We start from the raw sequence: 12,956 nt of genomic DNA on the forward strand, positions 1-12,956 counted from the left end.
ATCAGCTCAGCTGCCTGCTTTGAACCTGATGCAGGGTTTCCCAAATGTTTAGATTCATTTCGTGGCACATGTTCAATGAAGAAAGAAGCCAGCTTGCACACTTTCTCCTCCACCTTGTAAGACAGCAGCTCATCATGCTTTGTTTTCAGAACAGGTGGTTGGTCATCCACCTCAAAGCTTAACTCAGGACCACCCGGTTTGCGTCACAAGCCTGTTGTTGTTGCATATCGCTGAATTTCATTGACATTCTGTGGTCTCTGGTTGCTGGTGTCTTCCTGTGTGTACGCCACCTTAGATTGCAGCTGGCGAAGAAGGTAGTGTTCTGCTCTGCAGCCGCAGCTAGCTCAGCCCAGGTCCACATGACTCCCCGGGGTCAGGCTGGACCTCTGCCTCTGATGGAACCACCAGGAGAGCAAAAGGCCTAACCTCGCCAGCTGCAGTGAAGGCGGTGGAGCTTGATGATATCGAGGACCGCCACTGCACCAACCCGACAGAAACTCAACAGTCAGGGCTGAGGCTGGCTGGTTATCAGAGATCGAGGAGATTAACTGTTCAGAGAAACATTCTCAAGATAGTCAAGTGACCAGAAAAAAACTGCAGCTGTCATCACATGTGGCTGTGCAGCAGAAAAATGTGGAGCGAAGGTGCTGAGAGGGAGTGCAGTAAAGAAAAAACTGGAGCATGAGCCAAAGTTAGCAGAGCTGCACGAGCATCTCACATTATCACAGTCTCTTAGAATAAATGCATGAGCTTGCTGTCTTAGACAAAGCTGTGCCCGTGAAAATAAGAGTCTTTATTTATTTTTTATGCCATGAGGATGTAGGTGCTGCTCCTCGGAGCTTCACAGTTCTCCAACCGCCACTCTGAGGAAAGATTTCCCAAGCGCCTGAAAACTACCTTTTGACTGGTACCAGGAAATTTTGCCATATTACCCCTGTCCTAGCTAGCCTGCATTGGCTGCCCATAAAGTACCGTATTCAATTTAAAATATTACTCCTTACCTTCAAAACTATTAATAAATTAGCGCCAAGTTATCTTAGTGAACTTCTCAAACCACATACTCCTGCTAGAACACTCAGATCTGCCACTCAACTACTTCTGACCCAACCCAGATCTCGACTGAAGTCCCGGGGTGACCGTGCGTTTGCTCTGGCTGCCCCGGTACTGTGGAATACCCTTCCTCTCGACCTCCGCGCATCTGATTCCATTGCACTGTTCAAATCACGATTAAAAACCCACTTATTCAATCTTGCCTTTCCCTCTAGTTAATATTTCTTTTATGATTTTATATCATGCACTTTTATGCTCATTTAAATTCTTGTTTGCTCTGTACCTGTTGCTTTCCTATGTATTAGTGACAGTTATCTGCTTGCATATTTAGTACTTGCTTTGGTCCTATTTCTATTATCCTCCTCCTATACTCTATTTTACTTGTTAAGCACCTTGGCATACCCTTGGTTTTTAAGTGTGCTTTATAAATAAAGTTTATTATTATTATTATAACTACCTGTGCTCTAGTTTAACTCCAGTTTGAGATTTAAACTTTAGTTTGTGCTTCAGTGATCTCCTAAACCGTTGTCAGTGTTTGGCCGTTGGAGGCGCGGGGGTGGGACAACAATGTCTCCGCTGTGATGCGGTGTGTTAAATTTGCTGTACACAGTTTAATCTCAGCAGGTAAACTCGACACAGCGATCGTTCTTTTACCTTTTTGAGTTTGTGAAAGGATGGATTTATAGGTCGGTCATGGCTAAAAAAAGGAAACCCCTTAATGCAAATGAAGTCGTCAGTTGTTTGTGACCACCCTCCCACTGCGACTACAACACCCAGACTTTCCACTGTGCCATTTCAGTATCAATCTCAGAGGCGCAGACCGCCTACCGCCAACGTTAAATTTACCTCCAACTGCAAAGTGTCGACTTCCATCGTTGTTTTTGCCGATGGCGTTAATTTTCCGACAAATTGAATTTTGCGCCTAGCAAGGCGGAGGTGGCCGCCGTTTTGGCTTCTTGCGTTCTTCTCATTTGATTAGCATCTTAAACATGCCTGCTGTTAAAATGCTAATGATGTTGTTCTAATGCCACAAACTGCTTTGTAAACAGTGGTTTTGTTATAATGACTCAGTAGCAAGATGAGTGTGAAGGACACGGATGACATAACGTGGCAGTTAGTGTGCTGCTAGTGTAGCTCTGTGCTCGCGGGCTGACGGAGGATGGTTGGAGGGGGTTAAACTGCCGTCATTTTGACATCACTTTGTGAACACTTTGTACCTCGGACAGAGGAGTGGTTGAAAAACCCATGTGTCACCGTGTCGTTGCTTTTTGAACCTCCCTCTCTGAGGCAGTGGAGTTTTCCGTGTCACACGTGTGCAGGCTGTCATGCCCTCGCTGACCGACTACACTTATGACTGTTTCTCTTCCTCTGAGTGCAGTGAGAGTGTGGGCAGCTGTCACATCTCAACTTTGATGTTCAATATGTGTAAAATCATCTCTGCGCCTGTAACCACTGAAAAAAGGAAGTTACTCCTGAGTTATCTACCTGATCACCGTGTTTTTCTCCATCTTTGCTCGCCGCCGCTCGTCCAGGTGAGCGTGCGCTGTGGGCTTGTTTCCTTTGTTTGCTGAATAATTAAGTCTAATTAAGAAGACAGCATTTGACACTCTGTACCCGTAATGATGAGTCTCCACACCTCAGCATAGATCAATAAAGACGTGGTTTGATAGTCTCCAGGTTTTCCGAAGGTGCGCAGACAGAGAGCACCCTCGCTAACCTCTGATGCAAACCCGGTCATTTTGTTCTATAAGTGGGCCTTAAATGTGACGGTCTTCATCGGTTACTCCTCGCCAGGTTTCAGATGTCTTTTCTGTCACAGTTAGTGTTCCCCGCGGTTTTTCTATCACACCTGTTCCAGTCAGTTAATCACGCTCCTGTGATACACACTCACCTGTTTCCCTCATTTCCCTCCCACATCGCCTTGTCTCTGCACATTTCCTACTTCCTTTGCGTTACCCCTCATGGGTTTTTTGTTTCCTTGTGTATTACAGCATCTGTTTGTGGATTTTTGCCTCTTGCTAAGCTCCCCCTTTGTAACTGATCTGCTGTAGGTGACCATTTTTGTGGTCCCTTTTCCTTTCTTGAAACCTTTACGGGAAAATATGTCACAGACAGGGTTAAAGGTTGTTTCTATGTTCTGTATGATATATAAGAACCATCCAGCCAAAGTAGCACCTACAGGAACTGCAGTTTTCGGTGCCTCGCTTATGTACAACTTCCCTTCACACATATCGGGCTTGCAGCTCTGACTAGTGATTAGTCTCAACAGTTAATGCAGTATAAATAACTCGGTGATGTTTCTAGTGCAGTTAATGCTAAAGCTTAACTGTTAACTAGTTGTGTAAGTCCGTACTAAATACAAGGATTTATTTAAGCCAAAAATGTTTCATAAGTCTTAAAGTCTCTGTTAAAATGAAGAAGATGATAAACATGATATCTATCTAAAATTTGGTTACCATGGAGATGACCAACATGAACACCTAGTGTTGCTTTTGGTTAAATTCTCTAAAAATAACAAAAACCTTTAAAACGTGAGACAGCTGTGAAACATTAATTTGTTGATGATTGACGTCCTCGATGCCTCGTGTTCGAGACGGTTTGTTGGCCTTCGTCTTTCCTCACCGTGTTTTTGCGTTTAGCGTGTAACAGTGTTCGACCTGCTTTTGCGAGTTTATTTTTATCAGTAAGTTATTGTTAGAATGGCGTGCCCGTCTTTGCCCATTTATTTTAACCTCATACTCCCACATGATCACTGAGGTCTGCTGATACTGTGTGTACCGAGGTCCTGACACTGGTCTTTGCTATCAGGTCCTCATCAGCACTGAAGACCTTTGAGACCTTTGCTTTTACTGCTTTCGTACAAATCTGTTGTGTTCCTTTTTGGTGATTTTATTTTAGTCACCAAACTACACATTCTTCACCAGTTTGTTGGTTTTAAATGTGCTTGTGAGTAAATTTCACTTGACTTTACTTGACCGTGTGAAGTCTGTGTGCGTGTGTGACTGTGACGCACAACTCAAGCTGTGAAGCGATTAAACCTCACTCAGTTTCTTTTTAGACTTCATCAGACTCACAAGGCTAGACTTTCTGGGTGGTGCTGTTTGTCTCATGTCACATGATGTGTGCGATCACCCTCATGTAAGAGAGCTTTAATCGTCTCTGCCAGCCAAAGGAACAATGCGCCTAGCGATCGCAGCGGTTGGACAAAAATAATTGTGCCGTTTTTATTTCTCGGTACGACTTTTACCGTGTGTAAGAATGTAGCGCATGAGCTTCAACTCGGAGGAAATGTTTGTGTGCGTGAGAGCATTTTTTTATAGTTCTTTTATAAATAAGTGCGCAAAGAGAAGTGACACCTTCTGGGATCACACTTTTAAAGGTCATCGTATGTCTGTGTGTCTGTGTGAGTGTGTGTGTGAGTGTGTGTGTGAGTGTGTGTGTGAGTGTGAGTGAGTGTTTAATGCCACAGCTTTGTGCAGTGGGCTGTATCTTGCACTCCACTGATCTGGACAGCAAAAATGCAAATTACGCTTCTACTGGCACACAAGAAAACAACAAAAGCAAAAGAAACCCACCAAAGTGCTGAGATCTAATAACTGACTGATGCACTACATTATAAAAAATAAAATCATCTGTCTTTTTTATGTTTTCAGGCACGGAACAAGCAGAATGGAGAGCTGACAGCTATCAAAGTTATCAAGATGGAGCCAGGTGAGAGATTTACCTCAATCTTCAAACTTTTGCTTGATTTTTATCATCTTTTAATTCTTGTGAATCTTCGTGTTCATGTCGAAGTGTGAAAGTTGAGACGACATCGAGATGTTACCTCAGTGTTGGCTCGAGGTCCAGTGATCTGCACGGGGACTTAAACTTATAAACCTTCCTTCGGCACGCTCGCCTCCTGAGCTGCCCAAGTCAAACTCACACATCTGCATCACAAGGTTTTTAATACTGGCATCAGGTGCCGACACACACAGAGGCTCTAACAGTACAAATAGGTTGAGTTTGTCATGCAACAAATAAGACAGAATTGGGATGTTTCAGCAGTCATATGAAAAACTGAGTAGACTTGCTTCATGACATTGAAGTTTGCAGACATTCATTTATGCACGGCTCTCTGAAGGCCCCACCGCAGCATTTCAGTCGCTGAGGTCTGGACTTCGACCGGAGCATTGCAGCTAGGTCTGCCACAAACTATTATTTTGATAGTCGAGTAGTCGCCGATTATTTTTGCGATTAGTCGACTAATCAGATCATCATCCATTGGACGTAAAACTACAGCTTATTGCACCAGCAGCATCTGCTCGTATATAACTATCATTAGCTTACAGCTTTAAGTGTTTAAGGTCTGTGCTAACTAAAAATAAAGACAAGATGGTAGTTTATTAAATTTTAATGAAATTTGCAGATTGTTTCGGTGAAGTTTAATAAACTCAGCCTTCTGCTCCTTGCTATCTAAAATATAACAGGACACAGGAGTATATTCTCGAGCCTTGAACCCCGGCTAGCTATCGAGCTAGTGGGTAACAGACGTCTCCGAAAACGTCGGAGCGCTTTTGAAAATATGTGGCGTCTAAATCTGGGACTCTCCGCCATATGACCTTAGAACTGAAGAAGCTTCTCGGATGAGAGGTGAAACGTCTTCTAGCAACAACGATGACCTGGATGACTGAGAACCTTCACAGACATGTGGTGTCTTGATAAACTGAGCAGATATTTGAGGTTTACACAGCTACATTCTCGCTTGAAAATCTGTTAAACGTTTATTTTGTGACCCAGAAAGAATAATAAGAGTAATATTAAAACTAACTAGCTGCCGCCATTGTTGGAAACTGAGCAGGGCTGCGCTATGAATTCTGGGATAGGTTGGGCCACGAAGGATACACCCGACCCATCCCTCAAATCTGGGGAAATGAAGGGCGCATTTGTCGGAGTCTTCGAATTTGGACAGTCTTCGTCGTGTCGCTGTAACATAATCGGTCTACAAATGCAGGCACAGGAAGATGCGGTTCCTGAATTTGGACACAGCTATGACACCGGACACAGCTTCTTCTTCTTCGGGGTTTAACGACAGCTGGCATCCTCGTACATGCAGTGCTGCCATCTTCTGTTTCAGTCCGTGATTACACTCTTAAATCCTGCTACTTATCCCTCTTTTGGGATCTTACAAAGCTTCAAACAACACGTCGACTATTAAATCAGTCGTCGACGATTTTGATAGTCGACGTAATCGCGACTAGTCGACTAATCGTGGCAGCTCTAACTCCAGCACTTTCATTCTTTTGATTTTCAGCCATTCTGTTGTAGATTGAGGTCGCTCTCTTGTTGCATGACCCAATTTTGGCTGGGCTTTAGCTGTCAGACAGCTACCGATACTTTACAATAGAAAGGAGTTCACGGTTCAATGCAAGGTGACCAAGTCAAGTGAGTGTAAACAAGCCCAAATCATCAGCCCTCCACCCCCGTGTTGACAGCATGAGGTGTTTGTGCTGATGTGCTGTGGTTGGTGTTCCAAACGAAATTGTTCCACAATTGTTTTGTGGTTTGTTCAGATGCCTTTTTTAAGGCTTTCTCTTGCATTTCATATAAACAAGCTGTAATTGTTGTACGGTTGTACTGTTACACGCTAACAGAGGCCTGTAGAGTGCGAGATGAAGATGGTCTTGCTTTTTTTTTTTTCAGGTTCTCTGAACATTGCATGACTGACTTTGGGGTGAATTTGCTGGGACGTTCTCTCCTAGAGAGGCCATGGTGTGGCTGTCTGTTCACAACCGTTTAATAACCAAAAAATTTCATTTAATTCCTGATTATTATTATCTGATCACTTTGTGTAAGACCTTCTGTCTAGACCTGGTACGTTTCAGTTTTTGCAGTTGCACTATGACCAGTTTGGACCACAGCGATGACATCAGCGTTTTAGCCATCTTTGCTGGGCTGTAGATGTTTTATCTCGGCTATGGACAAAGATAATAAATATTATTTCAGCTTTGTTGCAGCAAAGATCTTGAATTTGTTTTTAATGCAGTGCAATTACTGCGTCCAGTCATCATTGTATTTTGATTAGGGAGGTTTAATTTTACAAAATCGTTGGCGCAGCAGTTGGAGCAAACACATAAATCACACATACAGAGGCAGGAAATTGTTAGATTCTACCGGCGACCAAAGAAGGCAGCAGTATGATCATCCTCATTATTTTCCATCAAACGGATGGAAATCATGTCTGATTAGTCTGACCTCCAAAAATGAGACTGATTATTTAAGTGTATCATCTTAAACATTTAAATTTAAATGAAAAATATTGAAAGAAAAACAGAGGGAAATGATTTGCAGTTTAAAACACACAGGCAAATGAAAACAGTACAAAAAGCAACATAACACATGCAGAAAACAAGTCCCTTTATTTTTTATGTTGTATTTTGGTCAAAACATGATCCACCTGCAGCCAGTTTTGCACAATATAAAGGCAGATCCAGTCCAATAGCATGACTTATAAACCAAAATGTGCTATTAGGGCTGTGAAAATACATGAAAGGTGCCCTCCGACTGCACCTGTGTTTGCATCTAATGCGGTGTTGATGATAATAAAGACGTGTCTTCTGTGTCTCACCCCACAGAGGACGATTTTTCTATCATCCAGCAGGAAATCATCATCGTAAAGAGCTGCAAGCACCGCAACATCGTGGCATATTATGGCAGCTACATTCGGTGAGATCCCTGTTTCTCGTTCCTTCCTCCCTCCTGTTTTCTTAACCTCGGAGTTAACGCACAGGTCTTCCTTTTCTGTCTGCAGAGCTAACAAACTGTGGATCTGTATGGAGTTCTGCGGCGGAGGCTCCCTCCAGGATATCTACCATGGTGAGTCATGTGACACAAGGTCGGTCTAAAGATGGAAACCAGAGCGTGATAAGATGCAAAAGTGTCTCCGACTGTCAGATAACTGATATAATCGCTGCCTGTGCGAGTGGATTGATACGGACCCAATAATCCTTTCTGTGTGGAAAAAGAGAGAGAAGAGGATCTTTTTTCCCACACCCACACTTTCATGCTTTACAAAAAAATAATAAAAACTGCCAGCGTGAGAGTCTCGTTCACATGTGTCAGTGATTTTCCCTTTCAGTAAATGGACAGATAGCAGCCGAACAGTGAAAACTGTAAAACGTCTGAGTCTTTAACCAGCAAACACAGCCACATGAACCTTTAGTTTAAAATGAAAACAGCGTGCAGAGACTCTGTCCTTCTGGGGGTTTTCTCAGCTGATGATGGAAAATTGACTGGTGCTTAGAGAACCCAGCTTTACTGGCACGTTGGACCAGCAGTAGCTGGGTTTGACATTAAAAAAAAGATATTGAAATTAACTGACTACACCTGTATTTAGTAATATTTTGCAATTCACTCTTAATGCTAAGAAGTGCCTTTCAACGCACCTTTTAGAAAACAACTAAAGGGTCCAGTGTCTGACCCAAAGAGCAGCATGTGGACTAGATAAGCTCCGCCTCCTAAGCCACAGCCATGGCTCATTCATCACAGAGGGCAGAGCAGAGCTGCGAGCACGAACATGATGATTGTCTTTGTATTCTGATTACATTTATTATAAATCTGAAATACTGATAATATTTATTTGTAATGAGCAGTTGTGGCTCAGGAGCTAGAGGGCATTTCATGCTACGTTAAAAGTCACAGGTTCAATTTCTTTGAACGACACCCAATTTTGTGTGTGTGCAGTGAGTACAAAGCTTTTTATGGCAGAGAATAAAGAGCAGTGTGAATGGGGAAAGGTGGCTTGGCTTAAAGTGAGAGTAGAAAAGTGTTAAATATTAAGTATTAGATGGATGGAAAGCTATTCACAATCAGTCTGACCATCATCAATGTCAGAGACACACAGACATGTACAATACTTTGCATAGCATGTGAATATTTAACCAGTTATACCCAAAATATTCAACCGAAGAATACACGAAGGTTTAGGAAACCTGCAGACATCTTGAAAGTCGCCTTAATAGCACTTTTAAAAAGATTAAGGAGGGCAGTTTTTTATAAATATGAGTGTGAGGCCGCCTTAACAATACCACAATTTATAACGGGGTTATAGCTGATTTACAACAAAAGATCCACGAGCGTGAAAGCTTGAGGCTTTCAGACATCCTGCACAGGCAGCTGGGTTTATTCTGCTTCTTAACGAGGACAAATTTCTGCACGAGAGGCCAAAACAGTCCTGAATACAGAAGCACTGTGACAGCTACAGATCCACAGTGGTTAACAGCGCACTGAAGTCTTTGTGCAAGCATTAAAAATCTTAAAAGGAAATGACAGTTCAGATCGTTTCCCTACACTGAGCATCGTGATATCTTTTTTTAAGATGTGTCTTTGTGCTTGTTTGTAGTGAAGCTGGTCAGAAATGTTCTGAAAACCAGAAATATCTTTTTTAAATCTGCAGCCTGAATTTAATCATTTGAATAAAAAATGATCGCTAAATTAACCCTTTTCAGCTCTGCGTTGTTCTGTGACTGTTTTGAATCTGTATGTTAAAAACTGCATCATGTTCCACAGTGACGGGTCCTCTGTCCGAGCCACAGATAGCCTACATCTGCAGGGAGATGCTACAGGTAATCACATTCTTTTAAATTTACTGTTTCCTGTTTGTTCCTCTTTAGTGCTGACGTGCATTTACTAAATAAAAATATTAAGTAGTCATACCTGTAAATACTTGTGTTTACTGGGTTTTCTGACCATCTCCCAGCAGCCTCGTATTTTCTGTTTCTCTGAGGAAAATATATGCATTGTCTGGTACGGGAGTCAGCTTAGCTTGTATATGCCTGAAGCTGGCAAACCTGACAACCCACAACATGCATAGAGAGCTTCTCCTGTTTTAATGACAGGAGAAGCTGGAGCTCCAGGAGAAAGCTGAAAAAGTCCAGGCTGAGTTTGAACTGCTGTGAGGCAACGTGTTATTGTGTGAAGGTCAGCGGCCAGCGGCAGTTATGTTTATTAAAGAATTAAAGAGTTGTTTGGAAAGGAAAAAAGGGTAGTTCCAGTACTTGGATGTTCATCTAACTATTGCAGCTAAGACGACAAGCTGAATGAAGCCTTGTGTAAAAAAAAAACCCAGAACAAATTAAAATAAATGATGGGAAGTCGAGCGATGTCCCAGCCGACGTGGATTACGCATTGACGTCATTTGTTCAGTCAGACTCGGTCGCGGTATGACTGCAAAAACTGCATCTTAAACGTAGAGATGCTGATGGAGCCTTTCAGTCACACCAAATACAGGAAGCAAATAACTGTCAACTAATCAGGTTGTGGAATGACTGTGAGTCGACCACCACATGACATCCAACCCACATACACAGAGCAGTATGACCTCTGTTTTCACTGAGACATCAGCTGTTCAGGCCTCCCTCACAGCAACTTTTATTTTCATCAGTTTCTTTTTGTTCTAAATGTTGAGAAGAGACATCAAAATGTTTGCTGGCATCAGGAAAATTATACAGACATCCACAGTTTTCACCCTTGTGGGGCCTTTGAATCATATGTTATGCCTCTTTGCAACCGTTGCGAGGTAAACAGCGAGCTACAAAATAATTGATATAAAACAAATTGTCCCCTAAACCAGACAAACGTCACAGGTGTGTGAAATGAGTGCACAGGCTGTCTCCAAAATGCAACACTGAAAAAGGAAACTACACTTCAGTAACTTCAGTCCTACTGTACACAGTGTGTCACCAGTCTCATTTTACACAGCAGTGGTTTCCTGATGGTTAAACTAGAGCATTTAGAGGAATTTTTAATTCCGTCAGAGTCTATCAAGTGTAAATGTTATCAGGTTAAATTAAAGGCTTTTATTTTGTTGTGCGTGTGTGTGCGCAGGGCCTGGAGTACCTGCATGCAGAGAGGAAAATCCACAGAGATATTAAGGTGAGCGAAATGTGATGTGAGATTTTTATTCTTTGTTTTTTGTTCCCCCCGTGTTGCTTATTTTGTGGGAGAGCACATTAGACCTCAGCAGATGAAGCTTGCAGACTGGAAAAACTGGGTCAGTGCGGTGACAGAGAAGAAGATGTAAACAAGGCCAACGTTGTCCTTAAGATTTGGGTTCATGGTAGTCCTAAAAAATATTATTATTATTTTAATCGTAGCAGCTCAGTGATGTAATTTGAAAGAAAGCGAAAGTTCTTCATGTTAAAAAACAAACAGACAAAAGTTAGGAACTATAAACTATATTAGTCAGAACAGACGCTATAAAAATACATTCTTAAATGAAGCTGAATGAATCTTGTGCGTGTTTTTTTTTATTTCCATCCTGTGTGGGTTCAGTTAAAGATCACTGAGTGGGTAAAGAAGACTTTTTTAAATATATAGAAGAAGATGTTTTTGTGTTGATGTTTTATCTCGCCTTCTTTTCCTCTCAGGGTGCCAACATCCTCCTCAACGATCAGGGCGAGGTCAAGTTGGGTAGGTGGAAGTTTGCACTGTCTGCTTTGCACTGTACCGGCATGGTTAGCATGACTCATTCACCGCAAAAAGAGACGTTCTCACAGCGACATCTCCCCTGTCGTGTTTACTGAAGAATCAAATCATGAATTAGATCTCTGAATTTTCACCTGATTTGCTGAAAGCACAAACATGTCAGAGATTGCGCTCTTAGTTTTTGAAGCGTTTCGCAGCAACTCTGAAATAAATAAACTTGGTGAGTCTCATTTTAGTCACTGAAATTCATGAACACGTGTTTAATTTGTGGTTATTTTGGCGTTTATTGATGTTTTCTTTCCTCTGTTGTGCAGCTGATTTTGGGATCTCAGCTCAGATCACGGCCACGCTCGCTCGCAGGATGTCCTTCATCGGGACGCCGTATTGGTAAGATCTCAGACGTTGTTCAGCTTTTATCCCTTTCCACTACAAAACTGATCATTTAGACCACCCACCACTTTATTAGGTACACTTTTCTAGACCTGGGTCAGAGCTGCCTTAGTTCTTCATGTCATAGATTCAACAAAGTGCTGCAAACATTCCTGAGAGTTTAATCCACGTTGACGTCACGTGACGTCACGTGACCTCACATAGTATCGTAGCATCGCACAGTTGCAGGTTGGTTGGCTGCACGTCAGTGATGATCTGGTGACTCATGAGATCAGGTGAGTGTGGTCACCTTATCTGAGTACAGTGACCTAATTGTCATGTTCGAAAAACCAGTTTACCATCAGAAGTTGGTACACTGTTATCGTTAAGAGAAATACTCAGGTAGACTGTGGTGTTTAGACGATGCTTAGATGCTACTAAGAGGTCCACAGCATGACCAGCAGCACCCTGGCAGGATGGGTCCCTGCGTTCCCGTCGCTTATGCTAAACCCTGACCCGACCATCTGAAGTTTACAACAGAAACTGAGACTCATCAGTTCAGGCGACGTTTTTCTGATCTTCTGATGTTCAGTTTTGGTGAGCCAGTGTGAACTGTAGCTAACAACAGGATATTCACACCTGGTGGTTGTGGTCTTCTGCTGCAGCCTATCTGCTTTTGCGTATCTTAGTTATACTTTTGTCTTCCTTCATCTCGAAGCAGCCTGCCCATTCTCTTCTGACTCTTTTTTACCCAGAGAGCTGATGCCACTGGAAATGCTCTCATTTTTAGACCCTTCCTCTGTAAGCTCTGCAGATAGTTGTGCAGGAAAATCCCTGAAAATCACTCAGATCAGCCCGTGTGGTACAAACAGCTGTGGCACATCCAGAGTCACTTAAATCAGCGGTCCCCATCCTTTTTTGCACCACGGACCGGTATATGCCCAACAATATTTTCACGGTGTCACATGAAAATATATAAGGTGTCGCGGATAAATACAACAAAATAAAACCAGTACCGGTACCAAAAAAAAGAAGATTCATTCATAACACATGGGAACAGACCCAGGGAAACC

General features: G+C 42.5%; 1 protein-coding gene across 2 annotated transcripts in view; it reads left to right on the top strand.

Moving 5' to 3' along the window:
* Positions 1–12,956, top strand: part of map4k1 (mitogen-activated protein kinase kinase kinase kinase 1) — a 50,700-nt gene that overhangs the window by 20,129 nt on the left and 17,615 nt on the right. For both annotated transcript variants that reach the window (XM_026192793.2, XM_026192795.2), the window contains 7 exons: positions 4,704–4,761; positions 7,665–7,755; positions 7,841–7,905; positions 9,598–9,653; positions 10,915–10,962; positions 11,457–11,499; positions 11,829–11,901. In XM_026192793.2, coding sequence (XP_026048578.1) covers positions 4,704–4,761; positions 7,665–7,755; positions 7,841–7,905; positions 9,598–9,653; positions 10,915–10,962; positions 11,457–11,499; positions 11,829–11,901 — 434 coding nt within the window. The remainder of the gene's footprint in view (positions 1–4,703; positions 4,762–7,664; positions 7,756–7,840; positions 7,906–9,597; positions 9,654–10,914; positions 10,963–11,456; positions 11,500–11,828; positions 11,902–12,956) is intronic.

The sequence above is a fragment of the Astatotilapia calliptera genome, chromosome 14, assembly GCF_964374335.1.
Source record: "Astatotilapia calliptera chromosome 14, fAstCal68.1, whole genome shotgun sequence".
In the NCBI taxonomy this organism is placed as follows: domain Eukaryota; kingdom Metazoa; phylum Chordata; class Actinopteri; order Cichliformes; family Cichlidae; genus Astatotilapia; species Astatotilapia calliptera.